This window comes from Cyrtonyx montezumae, unplaced genomic scaffold (assembly GCF_038088225.1).
Source record: "Cyrtonyx montezumae isolate F1298 unplaced genomic scaffold, pur_monq_1.0 scaffold_0, whole genome shotgun sequence".
In the NCBI taxonomy this organism is placed as follows: Eukaryota; Metazoa; Chordata; class Aves; order Galliformes; family Odontophoridae; genus Cyrtonyx; species Cyrtonyx montezumae.
The window spans coordinates 28275231-28302460 of record NW_027071824.1 but is presented as its reverse complement, the minus strand read 5'-3'; the positions used below and the strand labels follow the sequence as shown (position 1 = coordinate 28302460).

The 27230-nt window shown below is 39.1% G+C and overlaps 1 protein-coding gene across 1 annotated transcript; it reads right to left on the bottom strand.

Moving 5' to 3' along the window:
- Window positions 1-4012: 4012 nt before the first annotated feature.
- RNASET2 (ribonuclease T2) lies at window positions 4013-22035 on the bottom strand. Its single transcript, XM_065731135.1, has 10 exons — window positions 22011-22035; window positions 18761-18865; window positions 17361-17427; window positions 13227-13282; window positions 12284-12341; window positions 11300-11370; window positions 9104-9217; window positions 6902-6947; window positions 6594-6668; window positions 4013-4528 (listed from the first exon to the last, which is right to left on the bottom strand). The coding sequence occupies exons 2-10, from the start codon at window positions 18847-18849 to the stop codon at window positions 4337-4339; spliced, it is 768 nt and encodes a 255-aa protein (XP_065587207.1). The 5' UTR covers window positions 18850-18865; window positions 22011-22035; the 3' UTR covers window positions 4013-4336.
- Between the last annotated feature and the right edge of the window lie 5195 nt (window positions 22036-27230).

The window sequence follows — 27230 nt, the reverse complement described above, 5'->3', positions numbered from 1 at the left end:
AGGGGTCCCTTCCAGTCTCAGCCATGTTAAAGTGCTGTCTGTGATTTATTTTTAGCTAACCACGTCTTAGCCATCATCAATCTATTTCTTACTCATTAGCAGGATTCTGTTCAGCGTGCTGCTGGCTTTACAGCCTCCCCTTCCCCTCTCCCATTTCGGATGATAGTTTCTCCTCTAAGTTTTATAACCTTGCAGCTCCCTTACTTTGCTTGCATTTGAACAGAAGGCTGTAAAGTACATGGAAGCCACGCTGTCTGCTCTGCAGAGGTTGATAGTTTTGACTCTATCTGCTGACTATTTTGCAGGAATCAGCTTTAACACTGAGCACCACACAGTGAAGGCTTTGCCCATGCTACTTCCTTCTGAAGCTGGTATTTGCAGCTGTCAGCTTTGCTTAAACTAATGCATATTTGAACTGTGGGGATTTTGTACATAATACATTTTGTCTCCCTAGGCATTATTTGGAGATGTAAAATAAAACACAATTTATACTGCAATTAAAAAAAAAATCTGGCTATTGATTCAAGCTCCCACTAAGTAAATGCCTGTATAAGAATCAGCAATGCTACCATTGCTTCTGTTTGAGCTTTCCTTGCAGCTGTGGAGAGGAACAAGGAATTAAAATAACCAGCAAACCCGACAATCAGACATTTAACTGCACCACTGTCAGATGTATATATATGTACCATTATGGATATCTTTTTTCTCATGCTGCCCTTGTTTCCAAGATGATGACATTCAGACATTTTGAGAAGCCAGCTATTCCAGTTGAGAACTGTGTACATAATCAAACCATGGACTGAAAACCACTGAGTGAAATGGTCTGATGATAACCTTCGCTTCCCTTACTAATTATCAGCTTAGTAAGAGAACAGTGGCATGTCCCTGCTGTGAACTTTGAAAGGAAAATGAGAATATATGACTTCTCCAAAGAATTCCCCCCACAGATAATGACCATTTAAAAATAAATAAATAAAAAATTTAAAAAAAGATCCTCAATAAAAGCCGAGTCAAATTTATTTCAAAACCTTTTGATAGGAATTACAACTTAATGTTCATTCCTATTGGCTTTTATTTGACATACCCTGCCCAAAACCTATGCTCCAATGAAGCGTTACCTAAATGAATCGAAGAAAGATTTTAGAACTGTAGAGGCCTCTGGTTGATTCTTTTCAGACAAATGCATTTTCACAAGAAGCCTTAATCTTCTTTAGGCAAAGATGATTTTTGCAAATAGAAGGAAAAACAGTAGTGATGTCAAAAAGATTCCATAGAAACCAAGTACATTCTAGTGTTAAAGCATCTATCTCCTTGCTTTTTCTTGAGTCTAAGACGGAAGAAACAGAGGAATGAAGAACTGGGATACTTCTGTTTGCGTTCACGTTATTGGTATGAAGACATTTCATCTCATCACTGCTGCTTGGTTTTGAGACCTTCCACCTGCCTAAGTTGCATGAAGACAGAATATCTTTTTACAAGCAACTGATTGACTTTTCTGAAGTGAAGTGGCAGGAATCTAATCTAAAACATACATGAGCATCCGGCATACAGCTTATACTGTGAACGTGGGCAAGCACAGCATCTGTGAAGTACACCCTCCAATGGACATACCTCTGGCCAAATCTAAACTAGGTGGTCCTGCTGGAGGGGCACAACAGCATAACTTCCCTAGTTTCTCCTTTCCCATTGCTGTGCAGAGTGATTTTACAAGGGTAACCACCATAACTCCAGCAAGGGGACTGATGTGGTGAGCAAAAGATAGGAGTTGGACAGTACAACTTGGAGAACAAAGCTAGTGTCACAAGAGTCATAGAAACAGTTAGGTTAGAAAAGACCTTCAAGATCATCAAATCCAACCATCAACCTGACCTAGAAAGTCTCATCACTAAGCCGCATCCTTTTAATGCTTTAGTACTATTTACTTACAACATTCCATATTGGACTTAGTGGTGTTTCTGGAACGAAGCATAAAGGACAGTCACCATAGTACTCACATGTAGTAATTCTGGTACTATTTGTTACCGTGGATGCTTAAAATTGTAGCATGAACATCACATGGTAATGTTATTCATTACTGACCGCAGTCAGCAGTACACAGATAGCTTCACAAACAGGAGCTAAGCACAGCAATCCCAGCCTTCCAGTGTTTACACCACAGTACTGTCCTAATCTCATTCTGTACCCTCCGGCATTAGATGAGTACCATGTCACACAGCAGTGTCAGTAACACAAGAGTAAAGTTCTGCACAGTCATAAATGAACGATGGGAAATTTGGTATTGCTGAAACAGAAGTGGAAGAATTTCATTTACCTGAACTGTGATTATGCAGTTATTAGCTTTTGAACATTAACTATTTCTTACACAACTCCTGAATAAAGCAATCCCGTATTGGTATTCTTAGTTGCAAACAGATGTGTTATCGTATACAATGCATACAAAACATACACAGATAAATTTTATAAAGTGCTGTATGCTGTTCTTATTACCTGAATACTACACAGTTATTAAAGTCAACCTTGGATTAACTACCAGATCATAACAGCACTCCCTGAAACACAGCCAAAAATACTGACACACAATAGATCATTTCTGGTCTTTGAATCAACTTCTGCTCAGGAATGCATGCAAAGTTCTCACTAAATTCAATAGGAACCCTGCAGTCAAAAGCAGGATTCATCCCGATACTCAGATGAATAAAGATGTAAGGGTGAATTTCAGCCAACCTAAGTCATTGAAAAAACACGTTCTGCAAATTTTATATAATCACATACCCCCTGAAACTAGTTCACCCATGAATACTAACATATTTAAATCAGTAGTACACTTATACCTCTATACAGCAAGTACCACATATTGATGCTCTGCCTTTTCCCTCCAGAATTTGGCACTTTTGATGACTAAGTTCAATTCTGAGTATTCCCAGTACGACAATAATGGTAGAGGGAGAAAGAACAACTTTGTTTACACTTAGAGTATTTACTGGAATGTAGATACAATAAAATGCCACAGCTATTCTTATGTATTAAAAAGAAATAAGTTCAAATTTCTACAGAGAGGACTTGAATACACTGCCCCTTCCCCCCCCAAAAAAATGCATCAAACTACAGCACTCTGAATGGCAAGGTAACATACCCTGAAATGAGAGATACAGGGACAAGCAAAATAAAGTATGAATAGTTTCTAAACCTGAAAGCTATAATAAAATTTGTTTACACTGCTTTTAGTATTTTTGCTGTAATACGCTTTTCTAACAGATACTTCTTAGAGTGTAATTGTCTTACAAAGACAATTTGAGACACACAGTGCTAAGGTGATGCAGAGGATCTCATTTAAACTATTTGGAAGCAGGCAACTTTGTGGCTTGTCATTAATTCTCATGGGATAAAAAAAATACCATTGCATATTTGTACTTTTCACTGAAATTCTTGCCATATTTACTGCTTACTTCTATTAGTAATATAATCATGTTATTATATGACAAACTTATATTGAAACAAAAGTTCAGGCATATACTGCTGTGGAAATGTTAACTGTTCAAATTCGATAAAAATTAAGAATAACTTGTTTCTAAAGTCAATGCCATTTTCATATAATGGCAGACAAAATAAGTCACTCTTCATGATGGTGTAAGTCACTGTAACAAAAATCAATCTAAGACCAGCTGAGGCTTCAAATACAATCTTGGGGTTCTTTTGGCAGAGATGCCAATAAGTAGTTAATAAAAGGCTGTTATTTGGGGGCACCTGTGATCTCTGTGTGAGGAAAGCTTTAATGCTACAGAACATGTTGCCTTTGTCTAGTGCTTCTGGAGAACATACTTACACAAAGCATTCAGAGAGTTCTCAAGTTCTTCCATTTTACAATATTCTCTTCAATAAATTGTCATCTCATCTTAAGTTGATAAGCATCTTTTTAAAACAAAGAATGACTTAGCTACCCTGAGTCACTGCCAAAAAACACATGTGGCTGAAGTGGCAGATTGAACTGCAAATGAAAGAAGTCACAGCTAGCTTGAACACTGATTCAAATTAAAAATAAGACAAGAAGTACAGACAGAGCTGTAAATGTGATTCTGATCTCATCAATATCAGACCAACAATTCAAGACTTCAACCTTCATAGCTGGTATTACAATGCAAATTATTCTCTTGTAATGGCCAAAGCAGCTTGCTTTTTTTTTTCTTTTCCAGCAGAAAATCACCTCAGAATACCTGATACAGGCAGAGTTTTGTAACATCTCTAAGTCAAAATTGTTTTCCAAACTATAATTAAGGGATTTTTGTTGTTGTCACTGTTCATTTATTTTGTTGAACAACTTTTTCAGCTTCTTGAGGCTTCATTTGTGACCTTGGACTTGTGAAGGATAATAGACAGGGAGAGTGTCATTGCAGACAGATAACTCCCCAGTTACAAGCTGTAAGTAGTTGTGCATTCGGCTGGATTCACCGTTTGGTTCTGTGCAGTTTCTCAGCACCAATTCTTTGGTGAAGCAAAATTCAATCTGACCAAGTGTTTGTGCTTTTTCACCCTAGAAACATAAGGGATGAGATCAAATTACTACAGGGAAGAAAATAAACCATTTTTTCAAATACATTGCCTTACCTATTGAATACAGCAGTGCTTGCTTGTACAATTGCCTTTAGGAAAATGTGAAGGAGACAAATACTAGAAGCATCCACTCCAAACAACTTACAGAACATACTTGCCCATAAGGAGCAAGTAGGCAAGGAAACACATTCCAGCACTTCAATTCACTAACAGTCTGGGGAATGTGACGAAGTAGTAAATCTTTGTAAGATATTCTACCACAACATTTCTTAATTTTAGCAAATTAGTCCAATACACAGAAGCTGTTCATCTTAGCGATGAGTTCTGGTTGAACTGAGAATATTAAAGGTTATGTCTTATCTGAAAGGCACCTTTCACCAACTCTTTTACAGAAGATGGGAACTGAAGCAAAGAAACCTCTCCAAAAAAGAGAAAAAAACCCTGGTTTTATAATACTTTTTACTGAAAGGAATACAGAAGTAGGGTGCCAGAATTAGTGGAAACATCACTTCTGGACTGCAGAACAGGCTAGAAAACATTGGGCATAAAGAAAGAGTTCTTCCACGTAGGAATGGTGACTATTAGCAAATTACAGAAAATGCACAGACATAATATAAAGCATATGTGGAAAAAAGAACTGTTTTGAAAGCCTTAAGAATGCACAAAAGGGTCTGTGTCCCTCTGAAAAGATATATCCAACTCATATTCCTCTGTTGCTTAGAGTAACAAAAATACATTTAAAAATAATTTTAATCTAAAATTTTTTTTTTCCCCCATGTGAAGCAACTTCTGAGTATAAGAATCTCAGGGCACTACTAAAGCAAATGAGCTGACAACATGAGAGCTATGGAACTCCATCAGACACTATCTTGGGAAGTTTTCATAAAACTGCAGCCTGTGCATGGGCCATAACTCTGCCAAGCATGGTAAACAACTTTTATCAAGCTAAGATAATAAGAAATCTCCAGAGGGAGAGCTATCTTGTCAGGATTTTTTTTTTCCTGTTGCTGCTTTTTGTGGCTTATTTGGGGGGAGTATTCATGTTTGTTTTTTTAAAGTAGAGCCACCTTTCAGGAAACAAGGTGACAAGTCCACAGCCTACCCACACATTGTTCAGAATACTATTTTGATCCTTCAAAAGCATTGTTAGTTCAGATAATGAAAACAAGTACTTTATGCTATAGCAAAGCCTATGTACTACATTCTCTACTGCATTGTGATTCACAATACAATCCTTGGCAAGGAAAAAAAAACCAAACAAATTATAGACTACAATGGCTCAAAAGGAAAGACTACAGTCATTTTGAACCACAGTGGCCATGAAAACACCTTTGTACCTCTTCAGATATGAGTTTTTGAGAACAAGCTCAGAGACAAGCCTTTAAACTGCTTTATTTCTGAATGGTTTTGTACAGCAAATAACTTCAAACAAAACAGAAGCCATTCACAGTGAAGTAAAGACTGCTTTTGATGGCCAGTACCCTTGCCAAGGGCAACACATGAACTGCCTCCTTTCAGCTCCTTCTTACTGGTTCTAGTAATTTGCTATATGGCAATTAAGCTTTAGCAGCAGTAGAAAGTACTCAGATACAGTTTACCTCAGGCCCAATGAGCAGAGCATTCAGAAAGAGTTGCCTTTTCAAAATTTAAGACAAACAGGGCTCAAAAACCCAGAACTCTCACTTTCTGGGTACCTACTGTAAGAACAAAGCTTTGGCATAAAGAATGGACACTTCCCTCCATTAACAGTACTTCTGTGTTAAGAAATGGCTCTATCAACAATAATCTAAGCTGAACTCAGTGGTGCCAGTATTCAGGTAATGTTCTTGAGAGCTCAGTTCTAAGAACTGAGCAATACCTGACCTCCAAGGAGCTGCATACACAAGGAACACTCCGTGCTTTTACTATGCTGCAGATTTTTTCACTATTTTTCCTTTTGTAAAAATGTTTTGATCAAATGTGTTCGTTTGAAAGTGATTATTTCGTAGGCTTTTTGTTTTTTGTTTGTGTCTTTGGTTGTATTTTTTATCCATTTATTTTATTACCTCTTCTGGAGGAAGACACTGGATCTTCGGCGTAATGCCATAAAATTTTGTAAGCACTTCCTTTATAGTAGCCATCTGAAAAAATAAAGAGCTTGTAAAAATTAGTAAGTCACTAGCACATCTTCCAACAGATCTGACATTTGTAAGTTGCCAAAAGTTTAAGATAAAGCACAACTTTAAATTTTAACTTTAATTTAAACGCACGCAATTTAAAATAAAAAAAAAGATCACTTCCTCTCTAGAAATTAATTGATTTTTGCTGGGAGTAGTATGTGTGTGTGATGTTTTTATAAAAGATTATTTCTTACCTGGTAGTATGTACTGCTTGGCTTTATCCCACCTTTCAGGAGAAAACTGAAAGAAAGACAAAATGCTTTCATGGATCCTGTACAGAAACGTAACTTAATTATTAGGTAAATTAATAATGTTAGTGAGGACTTAAAATAAGGTTGAGCAAGGGAAACTTAACTTCCTTTTCTTAAAAGCAACTTCCCACTTAACTCAGTGGGGTCAGCAAGAACCCTCTGTTCTACCTTACTTTGAGGAGCTAGGAGGGGAACAAGTCTTCAGAAAAAAGAAAAGGACTACGCTACTGTCACAGAATCACAGAACTGTAGGGGTTGGAAGGGACCTGTAATGATCATCTAGTCCAACCTCCCTGCCAAAGCAGGCTCCACACCAGGTTGTACACCTGGTAGGCAATTGCTGTAATTTTGCTGGATCTTCGTATTGCTCTGCAGAGAGCCAGTGGGGCACCCTTCCCTTGCACCAAGCCATTCTCTTGTGCTCTGGACACTGGGAGAACACAGGATATGGATTAACATTGATGTCAAGTTAAAAACATTTCTAAATATCACCTTGTAAGTATGTTCTTTAATAGAACAATTGTTCATATAAGAGAAACAGTGTAGCTGTCAACAACCTTTGGCTTATACACCCTTTCCTTCACATTCAGTCCTGATGGAAGTTCACACTTTCAGCTGCTAACAAAACTCAGGGCCCAACAGGTGCTGAGCCTTAGAATACCAGCTTCTTCAATTCTTCAGTAATATGTGGGAATGTTCAACATCTCTTAGGATTTAATGCATGAGACTAATAATGCTTAACCCTTCCAAGGTCAAATTCTGCACTGGGGAGATCCAACCCAATTGTCTAAGGGTCTACTTGTTTACAGAAACATGATGTTCTATCATCATTTTACAGGAACCTGTATGATATCCTCTTTATATTAAGATCTCTTTAGGAAACTCATCATCATTCTAACACTACTTTTTCTCATAAAAGTATAAATTAAGTACAATGAGAACATTAGCAACCATTTTTCAGCTAAGATTGATTATGTGGGTGCTTTATCCTCCCTCCCCGCCCCCCAGTGAAGAGTACACTATGAGCAATTAACTTCAAGATGTTTCAATCTTCATACTTTTTCACCACACACAGATTTAGAGCCACACAACTGGTCACTGTGCCATCTGTAAAACGTTCTAGTCACAGAGCTACTTTGGTGAGTTGATTTATCAGATACTATTAATTTTAACACTACATATGACATGCGCTGTGTCTAGAAAAACATGAGTAAGTTTTACAAGACACCTGCAAAAACATGAGTGGGATGGAAAAAAGCTATTTCCTTTGTGCGTATGCAAAGTAAATAAGACTATTAAACAGATTGCTTGGACAAGACACTCATACAATGTGAACTGGATTTTTGTTTTTTTAATGTGTACACACTTCTAGATACAAAAGGAGAATTTTTCTCCTCTCTCAGATGGAGTCTTTCTACACAGAGACATTTCATGGTCAACAAACATGAGTTAAATGTTTTCCCACTCATAATAAGCATTGACCAGGGAAGGACTTCGGACTTTTGACAGTCATTTGTAGCCATGATATGTTCATACATTGCTTGGTCAAGTTCCAGCACTCCTATCAAGGTACTGTATTTGCAATTGCCAGTGCTTTGGAACCATTAGGTGGAATCAGTCCCTAGGACAAAGCAGGAATGTCAGACAGTAGTAGCTTCTGAAAGGAAAGCTGAGAGCTGTACACAACAACTCAGTACTACCCTTCTGGACAACCTTCCTTGCTGTTAGCTCTCAGCATCTTCTCAGGATGTTCTGCACAATTTTGCCTGCAGCTTGCCCTCTCCTCTGAGCACAAAAACTGTTTTTCCTAAGTACAGTTGAGTGTTTAGGTATCAGTACAGCTCAGAGTTCTGAGGCTTTTGACACCTGGTTTAGAAGTTTACAAGTCCCACAGCTTTTGGTAGCGAGAAACAGCTGATAAAGCTTTTTAATACAAGCTGTTAAACCTTGAAAGGTCACTATGAAGCACGCTGCCCTACCAGACTGAAGGAACCAGAGACATTTCTCAAAGCAGAAAACCCCTCTTCTGTATTCCAGTACTAGATATTATTTATGCCATAAGACTTTTAGACTCATTTCTTAAGTTGGGGTTTTAAATTAATAGAAACTGTTTGAAGTAAGAGCAGATAGAGTTCACTAACATACCAGTTAAGATCAACACGCTGGTAGAGTTCCAGGGTTTTACTAAAATATTTCTTCTGAGAATCCAGGATCGGAAGCGTGGCTGCACAAGTGCCATGTTTCTCCCACTCATGTTTCCTATAGGAGGAAACCAAAATTCAAGTTTAAAAAAAATCATTATTTACAGCAACATCTATTTATTTCTTTTAGTAGAAGCATTTTCCAAGAACTTTTGAACCTGTAAGGATAGTGAGAGAAAAGCTAAAGCCCCTCATTGTGGTTTGCAGCATCAGGCTAAGGAAAAATTCTTCTGGACATTTCATTTTTGCAGCACAGCCATATGAAAAAAACAGTGCAATGCAAATATAGCTAATTCTGACCATCCAGCACAGGCATATCAAATTTCACCTTCACCTTTTCCACCTCAACACAAACTGGCACAGTTAGGAAATAAAGAAGTTGCAGGAAACAAGGAATCACAGAACTGTAGGGGTTGGAAGGGACCTCTAGAGATCCTGGAATCCAATGCCCCCTGCCAAAGCAGCTCCCTAGCACAGGTTGCACAGGTAGGCATCCAGGTGGTCTTGAATGTCTCCAGAGAAGGAGACTCCACCACCTCAGGTGTCTTCAGTCTACAACAACAAAAATCTTGTTTTACTTTCAGAGTCTCATTTCTGTTATTAGTTTTTTCTACTAGAAACGTTTAAAAAAGTGAATAAACTATTTGAACTGAATTAAGATGTACAACAAAATCTTACTGGCCTTCAGCTAGCTTAAAACTTACATTTATAAAATCTGCAATTAGAATTGCCAATTAAAGTGCGCTTGTCACCTTAGTGAGAGGGAGTGAATTACTCTGTCAATCAAAGAGCTGGTTATACTGTTCTAACCTAACTTTTCTATTACTTTTATACTAGTGACGTTTCCAGGTACTGACCTAAGTAATATTTGCTAGCCTTGAACTGAAATAAAGACTTGCACTGTATACATTCATACCTGCTGCATACCAAAGTACCTCTGTTAGTGAAATAAGGACTGGTATGTACTTGCTTTCAGAACAGGTCAAGGCATGGGAGAGATTAGATTTAGGACACATTTTTCTTATTCTCTGAACAGTTTAATCTGGCTTAAACTTGCAATACTACCAAAAGAGGAAGTCATACTCTCCCCAGCACGGCACAAGGAGAAGAGTACATAGAAAGTGAGATCACTTTTTTGGGGGGAGAGTTTTGATGTTCAGACTGCTGTAAGAAACTTCTAAGACCATTTCAAGACTCGGAGGATAAGGAACTTCTGTATAGCAAGAACATTAAAAGAGACTCCTTCTCTGTTCAAAGTTCTGCCCTAGTGACACAGGGAGGAAGTAGTTCAAAGGAAAGCCCCAGAGGTAATCGCAGTTGAGAAAGCTGGAGGCAGCAGCATTTAAAGCTACATGCTCTGTATTTTATCTGATGTTATTTTCACAGTAGATCTGGCAGAAACAAATCATATCAAATTGCTGGTGGTTTTAGTTTAATAGTGCACTCAAACAGAAGCCTGTGCAAGCTCAAACATCCATACTGATCTCCAGTCCAAGCACCACATGATACAGAAGCAAAGAGGAACAAGAGAAAGAAAATACACTTAGTAACATCGACAGGAGAGATCAGTTTCCTTCTCCCTTCCCATATGCCAAACAGGTTGATCTCTAAACAAATTCCTGGTTAATCTGACTTGCAACTAGGCAAGTAAAGAAGAGTCTGCAAAGAAATGGCTAGGACCACCCAATGCTTCCTATTTTTCCATTTCCATCCTTGATGAGAAAGCCCAGAAGGTCTCTCAACGGCAGCAACACAGAGATGTTAGCATGGAAACAACGTGAAAACTGCTCTTGCAGCTAGTTTTGACATCCCTACAGCACAACCACAGTGCAAGATTTAGATGTGTCAGCTGCAGCTATTTCTCTTCCCTGAGGAAAAAGGGAACAAACATACTCTTACTTTTGCTAAGGTTTGCTTGAAAACCTTTGCTATACCTCTCTTTGGCAGGTGCATTTTGAAGATGCTATATTAAGAAAACAGAGGGGAGGGGGGTAAAAATCAATGTGTCAAGCCACTTTTAGTGGCTTCCTTGAGGCTGCTCCTCATGCATAACACCTTCCCTGAAAGGCAACTAACTCAGATTGACTTTTTTTTTGTAAAATAATATCCAATGGTTTTTTTAAGTTTTGTTCGTACTCACCAGAATTGGGTGCGATTCAAAGATGAATGAATCACATCAGGCCAATACTGTCTCATGTCTGACATGAGATCCTACAAAATAACACAATTAACTCGTTAATAAACTTACCTGCGGAGTCAAAAAGCTATTTTGAACAAAACTGACATAAATTGATATTTTTTCTAAAACTGAAGCCTTATCTTTCAGCATCACTAAGAAACATTCACCCGCAGAAAAAGAAAGGAGATCCTTTCTTCCAATTATACTGGAAACACTGTTGGAGGTGGTAACAGGCAGATGCAAAGACCTGATTATCTGAACTTATTAGTACAAGCCAGTTAAGAGGTTTTTTTTTCAACTGTCCCTGCAGAAATTTTTCAATCAGAGTTTTTCACCATTGTAGTATCAAGTTTCCCATTCCCACTTAGAAAATGGCTGGAAGAGGCAGCCTAGGAGGCTGTGAAGTCTTCCTCCTTGGAAGTATAACAAAGCTGCCTAGACATGGGCCTGTGCAACCTGCACTAAGTGTCTGTTTGAGCAAGGTGGGGTTGGACTTCATGCTCTCTGGAGATCCCTTCTAACCTGTTCTGTAACTCAGATGTGGATATTTTTAATAAATCAGTACATTAAAAAAACAAAACCATGCAACAACGACGACCTTACTATAACCTCTTTTTCACAGATACTGGTTACCACAGAAGACCCAGTGCCTATCTTCTCTAGATACTTTCTTGCTACAGAGGAAGTGGCTTAAGTGACAAGTTAAACCACATGTCCACAAAAACAAGTACAAACAGCTGCTACTGATCACAAGCACTCTGACTTCAAGCAGTACCAGAAGCACTTACTCAACTTTTGGAGTCCTTAAAAAACAGGAACACCTCTCAGCAAACTACAATCACAGAGATACACTTTAAGCTACACATTTTGCACATAGGAAGCATGAAAGCAAAAACACTGAGCTGTTTGAATAACACTTTTTTGTTGTTATTTTAAAATAAATACCTTAATCTCTGTGACGTTGAAATGCCAGGTTCTATTACATTCCTCACCTTTGTCAGGCCTAGAGAAGCAAAATCCAAGTGAAAAAAGGAGTCTCCCACCTTTAGTAATAGCAAATATATGAGTCTCAATTTTAAATATGCAAGATAATAGCTATAAATTTGATTTTAAAATACAAATCAAAACATTGTAAATGCTGATGGATAAGTAAAAATTCAGTACACTAATTATGGCTAAAATGTTTCCCATGTAGAGGCACCTAATTAAGCCCTGTAATTCATCACACTGTGTAATAAATGTACAGAGGGAGCACGCATATTGGAATTGTCTTGTTAGAATTGTGCACACTATGTCACTGATAACACCGAGCTCCCCAACCACTGCACCAAGTGACAATTCTGCAAGTTTTACCAGGCACTCACTGGAAATCTATATATAATGCTGCTCATCCTTCTAGCATACACAGTTTACCAGTCACCCATACTGAATTTTTCCATGTATTTGTCATTAAAACATTCTAATTGCTGTCATGCACACCAGTGCCATGTAGTTGATTCCCTTGAAGCAAATCAGTGTTTCCTGGTCTTCTACAATATTTGTGCTCAGTAAAGATATTTACATGCTGTCATGAGTCACTAACAAAACTCGCGTACTCAGGAAGAAAGAGGGGAAGCCATTACTTCCTTTTCTCTTTGAGAGCATTGGTGATTTTATAAAGACACATAAAGCAAAATATTCACATGAAAATAAAATTTCAGTAGCTCAGTGACTCACAGGATACACAAGAATGCACGCCAGTTTTACATCAGAACAGACTTTGAACTTCCAATAAAAGAAAGCTTCAAAAAAAGCCTATCAAAACAGACAGAATAAGCACTGAAAAAGCCCTAAATACTTTGGTATGGCATTTTTTTCTTTCCAGATTGAAATCATTCTACATCCATACCACAATCCATGAATTGTCCAGTAGTCTGGAGGGTCATGACAATCATTAGCACTCATCTGTGGAAAACAAAATAACAGAATATTTGTTGTATGTGTCCAAAGATAATGGCTTAGAGTAAAAAGCAAAGCAATTTGGTTGGTGGCCCAAAGCACTAGAGATGAGAGAGTTTCTGCTTGCCCAAATCCAGGTACCTGAAGCTGTCAGAGATGGTGTCATTAAGCTGTGGTCAACAGGCATTACAGTTTTGGAACAGATCAAGAGAACACCAGGGGTATCCCAGACAGGCAGTGTGAACAGAAGACAAAGGACAGATCCTGAGCTAACAGGAAGTAGCCTGATCCATGCTAAATGAATGGAGCTAATCCTACATTTATTCTGTATTGTAGGTGGTAGTTTTCATTTTTCTCATCATCAGATCCTTCCAAGAGGTGCACAAACATCAAAATAAAACCTATAAACACACACCATAACACTGGACAAGGACATAACCATCTTTAGAAGTCCAAGAGTAGCCTTGTTAGTATATTAAAAAGGGAAAAATAAAAAGAGTAGATAAAAGTACTTCAAGTAAAATGATTAGAATGTATTCTCAAACTATTTTGAGACAAGGGAAGAGAGAGAGGAGAGTGAAGACAACATACATTCCTATCAAGGTTTCCAATCAAGACTTCTGCTAATACAGGAGAAAAAGCCTACATATAAACTGTTGTTTAGAACAGAATACGTATTCCTGAGCACATAAATCAAGTTGCTATGTTCATACATCACAGAATAATATGATTGCATTTTCCTTGATTATCTTGCTTAGTCATTAAGTCTCTCTTCAGTAAGCAATTTTCTCCACTAAATAAGAACCTCCTCAGACTGTCTTGTCGCAAAATATCTCTTCAGCTCTGTGTTGCCCATCCTGCCTTAATTATGCCACAAATGCCTTTCATGAAATGCAGGAGCAAAAGCAGAGTATAGAGAAATGCAGAGGGAGATCTGTAGTCTCACTAATTGTCTTCTGCATGCTGTAAGCTGGCAGCAGCAGAACTGTAGGCTGTGCAGGATGTTCTTACAAACACACACTCGAAACATAAAAGATACTTAGTGGAGTTGAAAAAGTTCTACTATCCAGCCCAAAATGCAGAAAATTAACGACCTGTGACTAATCATTCCCTGAAAAGCAGTCTGCCAGCTAACCAGCTTGCTCAACTGGGGTGGGCACAAGAACTGCACAATTGTGCCTCTTACCAGATTTTTTAACCACAGATCCCAAACAAAGGAAACCCCACCACATTTTTCAATTTAAGTTAGCTGACGCAACCAGGGTTTAGGCTCAGACCCAGGTTTCCACTCTGATTTATTCTGGGGTCAGAAGGAGAGCTAAAGAGACAAAATGCCAGACAGTTAACATATTTAAGAGGACAAAAGAGGTGAATAAAGATCTGGCATCATTTTAGCTCTTGGTCTGTGAAACTCCAGGAATTAGTTCTCCCTTATCATGGTGCTAACCCAGCTAGCAGTACTTTTTACATGTTTCTGACATTGGTGTTGCCACACGATGCTGCTGGCCTGCAGTGCCACTGCCACCTGCAACACACTAGCACACACTGTGCTCTTCAGACAATTTAATTCACCCTTCTTTCTAGTTCTGACTATGGTATTTTTCCAATTTCCTTTTAAATCAATATTGCAAAATGAGAAAATGCCAGCACATTTATAGTGGAAAAAAAAAGATCACAGCAGGGTTTAGTACCTATTTCCTCATCATTTTTCCCTTTTTAACCAGAGCAGGAACTAAACTGCATACACACTTGCATCACATTTTCTCTATTTCACAAGGGAAAACCCACGAAAGTTATTCTCTTTTTACAATCTCTGAGATGCAAAAGCTGCAATAACATTTATCTTCATAAGTTCTTGAATTAAAGATCTATCCAACTCCATCAAACGGGAGGGCAAGCCCCTTCGCTTGCTCTTCTGCATCTCCTAATTCTACCTAACAGAATTCACACTGATTTATGAACACAAATTTGGACCTTACCATAGCATTTTTCTAAAACTACTTTCCAGTTTAATCGTGCAGAATACACTCTGTATTAAAACACAAAAGCTGAACATGATTACATACAGATTAAAGCACAGGATGAGCCGTGAGAGGTACATTCACTGATTTCTGAATATGATAAACCAAGCCCACTACATTTCTGAAAAGGCCTTTCAGGACTTCAGATACTTAAAATACTTTTTCACCCACATACATACACAAAACAGGTAGGAATTAAGATGCAGGTCAACTGCACACATATCAGGAACACATCATGTAGCAAAGCCCTCAGTCTATAATCAAGTTACAAAAGATGCATAAACTCAAATGCTTGCACAACATTGCACAACATACTCTATCCAAGCTGTTTTTAACTTAAACAATATAACGTGCTTGCAGTTTGCTTCATCCAGCTACTGTTTTTCCTTCTGACATCATGTCAACAGTTTTAAACTGAAATAACACAGCAATAACATGTAAATGCACTGAAGACGCAGAATAATTTATCTCCTATCTATCCAAAACTGAATTCGGGAACTCCTCTAAAGTTAATATACAATCTGAACAAAAAGAAAGCAGTTACAGGAACACTGATTGAATCCCCTTTTTTCCCATGACTCAGGGAGATGAAACTGGGCAAAATGTTGTTTCATATGATTTTAACTTCAGTTTTCTGATTCTCCTCAAAAATGAGCAAACAAAAAATCCACTAGCTATTTATTGGTCTAAGCTAAATACATCTGAGTTTTCATGTTGGTATCTCTCCTACATATTTTTCATTGAACAATTTTTTCAAAGTGACTTTTGCTGTTACTGCTTTATGGGTAGCTCCAGACACAGGAGTGAGAAATAAAGAAGTACACAGAGCGTTAAAAAACCCTTAAATTTGTAATAAATAAAACTAATCATGCCATAAGTGGAATATCTTTGGCCCCAGAGACATGCGCCCAAGACTGAGGCTGCACTATCCACTGGGCATTCAATCCCTGAGTCAGTAAACATGATCACATCTTCCATTTTGGAGTATGGCATATTTTTTAACTCTGCTATATCAGAAGAGGCTTTCTACATTTCCCACAGAAAAAAAGTGTTCTACTTACAAGGTAGTAATAGGTATTTAATAGAAAAAGCTGCATAAAACTGTGCCTCTAAGCTATGTTCCTGAAATACATATGTTGGAAAGTAAGGTTTATTTTTTTTACTCCATTCCCCAAATACAGAAGCACTCAAAGACACCTGCCATAACAGCTTTTTAACAGTGCACTCTTTTTCCAGATTGAATCTGTATTTTATGAACTTAAAAGAAAAAAAAAATGGAGCCAACATTTTAAAGATAAACATCAACATGGAAGAGACAGTTCAAGTACTAATCTGCTGACTTCAGGCAGACAGAGCATGCAAGTCTGCTTACCTTGACTGGTAGAAGTCCAGGGTTAAGCTGAAGACTAACAAAACACGACCAAACACGTAACAAGCAATTAATGCTTAGTGTACGGTATGGCCCACATTAGTCATTACATTTGAAGTGCACACATCAGAATCCCATTCTGTTTTGTGGCACCCTGGAGTACAGGGAAAGCTACAAAAGTTACACCAAGATCAGCCAATACCTTTATTCAAATGCAAGCAAGATTAAGTACTGTAGGGTAAGTAATCCCCAAGGATGATACTCAAAAATAGTATGGAAGATGGTATATTTTAGTAGGCCTATATAGATAGTACACAGATAATACACAGATAACAAGCAAAAATAACAAGCAAAAGAGGATAGCTCACCTTTAGGATGATAAAGGCTCACTGGGAATTCCACATGGGACAGATCTCCAAGAAGAGATCTGAGCCTTCCCTGGTGGTGGTCAGCCCTTAAATGGGGTTTGGGAGAGGTGGAACCAGGCTTCACCCCTTCTGATCACACAGGTATATCACTTTCACCTGTGCCCCCATGGCTGACTCGGTGCTCACCTCAGGTGACCAATCAGTGGTTCAGGCCGTGATTCAGCAGTTCCCATACAAATACACAATAGGCTTTATTAATTCTCTTTTCAAATATTTATTTTTAAGGCTCCCTTTGTCCAGATAAAAGGGAAAGAAACAAATCTCACCTTGCATACAGTCACTGGCCAATGGTGAGCAAGATACAGCTTTCTCCAGGTGTGAGGATGGCTATTACTGTAGAAAAAAAAAAACAACTGTTTCTCAAGTATTTTAAGAACACTACCTCCAGCTAGCAGCACAACACTAGCAATGTACAGAGAATAACGCACTGAATTCAGAGCTTCTATTACTATATTTAAGAACTCCAAACATTGTAGGACCAAACAGTAACAAATTACATAGAAACAACATATTTAGAAACCTCACTGTTAAACACATCTGCATCCTAGCTCCATATGCTTCCCATTCATTGAGATATGGAGATACATACAGTTCTGCTTCACATTTAGGAAAGTACCTACTAGCAAGCTTTTACAACACCTAAAGAAAGATACTTGCTTAGGACATTATTAATCTTTTCATTCTGCTTGATGAGTATGTTAGCTGGAAAGAAAGCATACAACTTTCTCAGAACAGTTAAGTATTCCTCTGAAAAACAGACTACAGATAACCACAAACAATGCAGCTGTAAGAGATGTAATTTCATCCACCAAGTGTGACCATACTTGAATTCTAAATTCTACTTTGTCTGAAAATAAATCATGAATAAAGAAAAGTAACATAAAATAAGCATTTATCATTTTATGGACAAACACTGTGCTCTTAAATGCTTAATTACATAATTTTAAAACATTTTAAACATTAACAAGTTGTGACACAGTATTATTGCTACCTAGGGAAGAACAATAGAAGGAATACCCTATATTTCCCCAAAAACACTTGTATTTCAAAGCCTCTTAAAGTAAGAGATATATAATACAGAGGGACAAAAGTACTATATAATACAGAGGGACATAAGTACTATCTTAATCCTATGTGGATAGCCGTAACTCCTTTGCTTATGCATGCTAAGGGTGATATAGAAAAAGTTCTATGTGAAAGCTATTTCTCAGCTTGAAGTAAAGATATTCTCATGTGACATCACTTGCTAGTTTTTTCTCTGGTTTTGCTACTTCATAATGGCCATGGTTTCTCTTAAACATTCACATGTATGTGTGGTCCTATGTAATTTATCCAAATAGCTCTGGAACAAATCAGACACAGCCACAATGAAAGCTATTAATACTTCTAGCTTGTCTTTACTACTGCTGTGGAAACTTGAATAAAACAAATTTCTAACACTGTAGAGCACTTAATTTCCTTGCTCAAAAACAAACAAGCAAACAAACAAAATCCTTGCTTAGAAAAATAAACTTTCATCCATATTTGAAATAACTGAACTTCTCAGGTGGCAAACACACAAAAAACAGCTCTCATAAAAAACTTTTTGGCTAAGGACAGCTAAGAAAAATGATTTATGTTATTTAAGAAATAACTGTTAGGTGTTGTGTTTTAAATCACAGTTTACCTGTGAGGGAATTTATCTGAAGCACACCAACAACACAGTGCCATAGAGAAACAACCCAAAATCCAATAGTGCAGCTTAGGAGGCTTCATCTTGCTAATCAATTAGCTGTTAAAAAAAAAAAAAAAAGGTATTAAAAAGAAGAAATTTGTTACTTTTCCAATGTTGTACACTGCAAGTGTAGAAACACAGAAAAACATAAGTACCTCAGGAACAGAACACAAAATGAATTCTACACTACAGATTTATAACCATGAGTAAGATTAGGGTTTCTTTCAAGGCTATGCTAGGCTTTACAGTTTATATAATAATTTCCATATATTGATATTTGTATTTTTTACCTTGTACACAGTCCGAACGGAGCCACACTCTGATCAACATGTCTATGCTTTCTACACAAGTGAAACTGAAGCTAATATCAAACATTCATGTTGGATTGGCCAAGGCTGACATTAGAAAGCCATAGGAAGTGAATTATGATGTCTAGGGATGCAATTCCCTCTAAATGAAGACTGGCTATTAAACTGAAGTTAAAGAAAATTACTGCTTAAAAACAAATTTTTGCCTGTTCTTGCTATAAACCCACAAGAGCCCTTACAAAAAATACACACCTGGTTTACTTACTGCCAAGTGAACCTTAAAAATCAGGAAGAAAATAAACAACTTTAACCAACAGGTCACTTTCAATTGGCACAGATCAAAAAACATAAATGTCCCCTGTACAGACACTTCTTAGGTGCCAGAAACAGAAGCACATACATGTATTTACATGCAATTAATAACACTTCACTGAACCTCCTTTCCAAATTCCTCATTTCCACAGCTCTACAAATTGCAGTAAAAGAAGATCCTCTTTGTGCAGCCTACCATCCCCACCCATGCTCTCTCACAATACAAGTGATACCCTTTTTTCCATGAAGGCTTTTAAATTAATCCTCTCTTATAATGGTCATTCCATAAAGACATCCAATTTGGCTACAACTGACTTCAGGCAATTCTAATCCACAGGCCATTATAAGCAAGAGGTCACCTCTCCATTGTTATCCAGTGGCTCTGGACCATGTTATGAGCTCAGCACCTGCAATTCTGGAAACATCTACTGTTATTTTCAGCCCATAACCAAGAAAGCGAAACCTCATCTATCTGCAAGACAGTTAGCCAAATTAAAACATTGAGAGACAACAATTCTTCACATAAGATTCAGCTTTGCTTTCAGAAACATCTGTCAGTCGATAGAAAGTGCTACAATGTCATATGCTGTCACCAGAAAGGCTACACTGTGGAGAAGAATATCCTAAGTAGATCTAAAAGAAATAAACTAGCAAGCATTATGGCATTTCTTTCCCAAACTGATATGACTTAAGATGACGGGCACAAAGAAGTAGAATTTTTACAGTTACTTAGCTGCGAAAAACTGTAAAGGTCATAATCTTTTCTCAGTTGAGTCCTACATGTGATCAAGTAATGATCATAGAGAGGGCTTCAAAAGTGCTGACTTAAGACCAACAGCTCTTGTTTCTACTGCACACTGCTCTGTTCCCCTGAAACTGGAACATAGGTACAAAAGGAACAGCCCCTATATATTTATATTAAAAACATACTATTTTTTTTTTTTTTCACTGATAAGCAATACGTAACCTGGGGTTTTAATCTGGAAGACTGTAGCAGAAACTGGGAAGAAAACGCGGCTACGATGACACTATTGTGACAGATTGATTTACTCCAGTTCATCTTTCATCAGCCTGTTAATTGAGAGTGGGAGGTGAAAAGTGTGTCAATCTCACAAGAAAAGCACCCAAAGCATGCAGCCATCCAAACTGCACCTGTATTAACAACTGAGATTCACATTTTAATGAAAGTTTGCTTCTGTTTACTAAATTATACTGGGTTATTAATTCCACATGTAAAATAAAAGATTGATAAATCTTATTTTAACTATATACTCTTATTGGAGGGAACAGAGATTTTGTATTATGAAAGTTACAAAAAATCGTAATATTCTAAAAGACCATAATTAAGGTAACCTACAACTTCAGAATGAAACATGATCAAACACACAACGTCAGTATTTTGAATTTCTACTGACTCATTTTCCCCATAGATAACAAGATTCCTTGTTTACTGGACACCAACACTGAGTGCATGTTAATAACCAAGTCAGGATGAGACCACTTTCAGTTATGTGTACATCCTCCAACACAGATAACAAAGTCAGCTGCCCAGAGTTATCATGGGCTAGGGAAAATCTGGTTTTCTAATTCTAGTGGAAATGCTAAGTCTGGGCTTGAAATTGATTGAGCACCTGGTAGGAAGGCAGGGCCAATCCAGAGGAGCTCAGGTGTATGCAATCCAGAAGGTGTGGAGCCAGAATCACTCCTTCCTAGACCTCATTTAAAGGGCTGGCAGTGGAAATAGAGGCATTTCTTGGGAGATCCCTGTGTGCCTAAGGCCTTCTGAAGGTAAGAAACTTCTTTCTCTTATTGTGCTTATGGCTGTTGTATTTGAGAGACTCCTAACTTGCCTAAGGGATCTTGCTGCTCTACTGTTACTGCTATGGTCTCTATTGTTAGAAATATTCAGTATAATTATTTTGTTTAAGTTCTAATACAACATGTTGCAGGTACTGCTGGCATGCTTCTTTTGGATGCCAGCTGCTAGTTACCTTTATTTCAGTTCCTTAGTCTCTTTTTTGGTTTCTTAACAATTAACTCATCTAATAAAGTTCACTTAAAAACTTTCTGGTTTATACGTTGTGAGCCATATAGATTCAGAGAAGAGGCTGCAGAAATAACTAAGGTGTTTGTGGGTAGATTTGCATTGCTATCAGTATAGCTTAACTACAGTTCAGCACAGGCAGTAGTGGCTGGAGAGCAGGGCACCTAGAAGCACACTGAAAGGAGCATTCAGGTTTGGTGCTATGTCAAACAAGGGAAAGCACGCTAGCCTGCTGCAACGAGTCAAGACAGCTCAGTAACAAAGCTGGCAGTCAGAAGCGCTAACTTCATTTCCAGCAATGCTCCTGGCTTCTCCCCAGCACTCTCCCGGCTAACCATTTCTTCACGTGCAACACTCAACCCCTATCACAGGGCTCCTTCGCGTGCCTGCTCCGAGCCCTCACCGACTCCAACCCTGCGCGGTCACCGAGCGAAGCGGATATGAAAAAGCTCACGCGGGACACCTGGGGCCGGCCCTCCTCCCGCGACGCGGAGGTGCGGCACACGCCGAGCACGCACGGCTCCGCTGCCCCCCTTACCTGCCGCTCCTCCGGGGCCGCCCGATCTCGCAGCGCAGGCAGCAGGTCGGGGCAGGGCGCAGCGCCGGGCCCGCCTCCCTACTGCCCTCGCACTTCCGCCCGGATGGGCGCTGGGCTGGCCGGCGGGGGGTGGGGGGGCTCTCGGGCTCCCGCCGTGGCCTCTGCGTGTCAGCCTGCAAGCTGTCCAGTGGGGGGAGCGCTGACGCTTGGGTTTGTGCGTGCTTCTTCAGAATAATGGGGAGAGTTGGTGTTTGGAAACAACAGGCAGCTTCCGAAGAAGGGAGAACGCCAACTAGCATCCCAGACAGGACTTGGCTGTGGTGTTTTCTCAGCGCTGTGACAAACTGCGAAGCAGAGTCCAACAGCTGCCTCTCTGCTGAAGCACAAATGCCAAGAGGTATTATTAATGACTATTGTGTGCTTCTGAACTATGGGGGGGATATTGCAACTGCACTCGAGAAATATGGGGGCAGATCTACTTCCACAGGTGGAGCAGCATTTGTTTTGAACAAACTAATTATGCTCTTGATGATTAAAATCTGTGTTCAAAGTTAATAGTCACTGGTATTGCATTCTAGTTATGTTTACACATTTACACAGTAAGAAGGAGGATGAGGCGAAACCAATCTTTGCCCTTTCTATGGAAATATGAAAATGTCACAGTGAGCAGGACGAGTGATCCATCTGCTGTTGTTTTCAGAAACAACAGCCCAATGTATCCTTAGTTTCAGAAGCTTTGTTGAAACTTAAAAACATTGGAGTTCTCCAGAGCCTTGCATTCGTCACAGCTTTGCTGAGGGCATTACCCCTCCATCTGGTGCAGAAATCTTTTATTACTGCACGAGGAGTCAGCAAGCACAGATATGGAGTTATTCTCCACAAACGTTACCTTTGTGGAGTGGGGTTGGAGAGAGGGGTCAGTACTGCCTGCATGACACAGTGTGCAGAATGCTGTGCTGCACCATTTTATTTTTGATGCACAATACAGATTTCTCTGAGGCTGCTGAATTAACTCTTGGTGTTCTGTGACAACTTAGGCCAAAGGTGATTTTCCCATTAAAGTAGATTTAGAGAGACATTCAAAGCTCGTTTAAGATTATGTAGGCTCATAAATAACTTGAACAACAAAGCTGTGCTTTTATGTCTTTAGATCACTACAAAATAGTGCTTGTTAATGGAAGCTATTGTTAAAAGGAAAGTTTTTGATAAATATGAGAGAGACAGTCAACGGGAACCTACTTCGGATAGCATCACTAAGACTTTCTGTTTATCTGTGTACTGAAAACAAGAACATACCCTGGGAAACTATTTTTGGAGACGTTGGGGTCCATCAGTGCTGGTTACTCCTTAAGTAGTCCCTCTTAGGAGATTAGAAGCAGGCAATTCCTAAATGCCAGAAGTCAAGCAAGTGGGCAGAAGGATGGCTTGCCTTAGCAGGGATCCTCTTCTAGGGCTTAGGTGCAAAAATAAAGTCTATAGCCACAGGAAGCAAGGTTGGGCAATGTGGGAGGAAGCCATGCAACATGGGGCAGCTGCTGGGCTCAGCTCACAGAACAACCCCTGCAGCCCCCTGCTCCCTTGCAAGCACAATATAAGATCAGATTGAGGAAACACTGATGTTGTGACTGATTTGAACCAACCTATCAAATGAATACTTTCAAATTAACATAGAACTAGTGAGCTGAGCTTGCAATAAACTAAGTGACAACTGTTCAAAGCTTCAGCTTTAAAACGTAAGAAGGGATATGTAGTTCTTTAAAATAATGCAAAGTACACATTTAATTTCATTTTAACCTTTAGCAATCCCTGGTATATAATTTTGTATGATATGATTGCTAACCCAGTTGTTCAGCCATTTGTTTACGAAGCTTTTATACCAACAATTTGTTCGTCTTCTTTGCTACTAATTCCTTCCTTTCATTCTATTTGAAATATGAGGGGAAAATGGAAATGGTTTTAAACTGGAAGAAGGTAGATATAGACTAGATGTTAGGAAGGAGTTCTTCACTGTCAGGGTGGTGAGACACTGGAACAGGTTGCCCAGAGAAGCTGTGGATGCCCCCTCCCTGGAAGTATTCGAGGCCAGGCTGGATGGGGCTTTGAGCAACCTGGTCTAAAGGGAGATGTCCCTCCCTATAGCAGGGTGTGGAACACCATAAAGTGATCTAGTGTCTTTGTGATCTTATCAAAATTAAAGTGATTGTATATCTTTGACACAACAAAGATACTGGTGGTAGTATGAGAGGGAGAAAATCTGTGGGGTTCCAGAAATCTTTTCTAAAGCTAGTGCAAGTAAGTGAACAGACCTCTAACTCAAGGTTGTGCTGGTCAGCTTGGAAAGGTAAGTAGTATTTATTAACTATACAGCTGACACAAAACACATTCCCTCTGCAGCACTGGCAAAAATTATTTTTTATTACTATGACAGGGTCCAAATCTATTCCTGTGGGAGAGCTTCCATGTGCTTGCCATTTTACAAGGTTCGTATGTGTATAGGAACTGTTGAATCATGACCTGAACCACTGATGGATCACCTGAGGTGAGCACTGAGTCAGCTGCTGGAGCACAGGTGAAGGCAATGTACCTGCATGATCACAAGGGGTGGAGTCTGGCTCCACCTCTCCCAGACCCCACTTAAGGGCTGACCACCACTGGGGAAGGATCTCTTCTTGGAGATCCCTCTCCTGTGGAGTTCCAGGTGAGCCCTTCCTAGTTTATTGGGTGTCTTTTATACCATCTGGATAATCCATCCAAAAATATGCTGTCCATCTTTATTACATTGTGTGGGTACTATTCTTTCTGGGTATTCACCCTATAATATGGCTGACAGAAGAACTTCATCTTTCATTATTTTTGTTTCTATTAGCTGTTCTATTTATTATCTATCTATTAGTTTTGACTCTAGTTATTTTGGTCTCTATTCTTCCCTTCCCATTGCTAGGCAGAAACCCATGTGCCACCCTAGATTCTTATGGTACTAATCTCTTTGACTGCTCATTGTTTCCTGTATCAAGCTAGCTGTCTTCATGGTTTCACTGAACAAAGGAAATTTTCGTTATCCCTTTTGGCAAATCAGTGATATCACATGAAGCAGAGGCTCAGGACAGCATGGCGTTTTTGACCATAGCAATGTGACAAAGTTCATGTGGGTTATCAAAATTAAAAACTAACTCTGTTCTATAAGCATTTTTTAAAATTGCACTTCTTCATTAAGACTGAAGCCTGGTCATTCATCATCTTGTTTCAAGTCTGTCTGATGCTGAAGCTTCTAGCCTCTTTTGCTATTTAAGTCAAATGTCTATTTTTATTACCAAAATAGAACCATTCAAAAAAACTTGATATATGTGTTGATTCTGAGTTTCTAAGACATGTAACTTTTGTCTTTCAAATTTACTTAATTATTTTTGAGCTTGTCAGAAGGTGCCCATGATACTTAGCAAAGAATGAAATGACTTATTTTTGTCAATATATTAGTATGAGTAATTCAGTATGGTACAGTTTCTTTAAGCAGGTTTCTTCAAGACATTTAAAGATGGAAGTGTTCTTCAGTATAGTTAATGCTGCATATGCTTCATTATTTATTTCTAGTTTTTTTCTGGTAAATGGTTTTAGGAAATGAGAAAAATTTATTTAAAAAATTGCTGTGATTTTAAGAAGTTCTCAAATTTTTCTCATTTTATGTTGAAACTATATTTTTACATCTTGTGTTTCACAACAGCAGTCAGTAACACAACCAGAAAAGCTCAGTAATTTAGAAGAAAAAAATAGCTTACGCAGGTCACTCCAAAAGTAGTGCTTCCTATTTCTATGGAAACTACAACAGATACAAATAATCCAATAGCACTATTTTATGAAGCAAATTCTCAATCCCCAAAACTGTTTTTTTTTCAATACCACCATTACCCAATTTGCATGGATGAGCTGATCAAGTTGCTTTTCATTTTGTGGTGTGGCAGCTGTGCAAAGCCCTCTGGAATGCAGCATGCCTCTCATGTTGCTGTTACCACTGCTGAAATGCACCACTAATCTCCTCACCGTGCTCACATCCTCTGTTTGGACTCCATGAATAAATGTTCAGCAAGCATCAACAAATGTCAGTGGGTGCCACTTTTTTCTGCATGGAGGAATTCAGTTCCACAGCTTTGCTCAGTATGCATTTCCATGTCAGACACTGTTTTGTCAGATTGCCCCTTTGCTGCCATCTGCTGTATGGCAACAAGGTGTAATGGAACGTTGGTGGGAATGTTTAGCCTCCACTCATCCACCTCTGATGTCATGGGCCAGCAATGAAATAGGAGGCATTACTCTCAGAGCACTCCTTTCTTTAGTTAGATTTATTTTGTGCTATCACACAGCACGTGATACAGACAGATTAAGATTTTCACTCTTGTCTCCTTTTGTAATATTTCTCACAAACAGAATGATCCTGAGCACCTTTCTACTCGGTCTGGAGTTCTAACAGAGGAGCGAAATGGTAGGTGCGATAGCTGGTACCATGTTTCTGTAGTTAGTCTTGTTTCTGATGGGGTTTTTGAGAAGTTGGAAGTGAGTTACAACTGTCTGCTTAATAAATCAAAACGCTGTGCTGTGGATTTACTTGAACTAAGTATTTTTTAGGGGATGGCTGCAGAATTAGTGCCACCTGCTGCACGTCCATCGCCATTGGATCGGCTTCCCACAGCATCTCGCTTGACCCGAGGGGCATACTTCCATCGCCTGGGTGGTCGTAGCTTCCGAAGTTCTTAATGAGATTTTGGAGATATTTTAAAGAAAATTATTAAGGAGTTCGGCCTGGAATAAATAGATCGATTCCAAAATTAACTCGCGCGGCTACATATTAAACACCCCATCTCACGGAGCAATTTTCGTGGTGATGGAGCCTCCCCAGCCACCCTCATCCCCTAAAAACACCGATAATTAAATTAGATTATCAAATTATTATTCAATGAGCGCTCCGACGGCTTTCAGCACTTTCGCTCCGTGCTCCCTGCGGGCGCCGAAGCCCTGGCCTCCGCAGCTGCGTTTTCCCCGCCGCCACAGCGGGGTCAGCTCCTGAGAACGGGCGTGAGGGAGCTGAGGGCACGGCCGGGCAGCAGCTGCAGCGGGACGGGCGGCTCGCTTTCCTTCACGGCCCGCCCTCGGCTGAAGGGCCGCTTTGAACTTCCCGCTCCCGTTGGCGAATCTGCCGGGCCCGTCCCGCCGCTAGCGCCGTTTGGGCGG

Excerpts from the sequence above, each read along its gene's own strand:
- RNASET2 (XM_065731135.1), bottom strand. The coding sequence starts at position 18,849 with ATGAAGCCTCCTAAGCTGCACTATTGGATTTTGGGTTGTTTCTCTATG. Across the intron at positions 13,283-17,360 it reads GGCCAGTGACTGTATGCAAG|ATGAGTGCTAATGATTGTCA; the intron begins GTGAGATTTGTT and ends TGTTTTCCACAG. Across the intron at positions 6,669-6,901 it reads CAAGCAGTACATACTACCAG|ATGGCTACTATAAAGGAAGT; the intron begins GTAAGAAATAAT and ends TTATTTTTTCAG.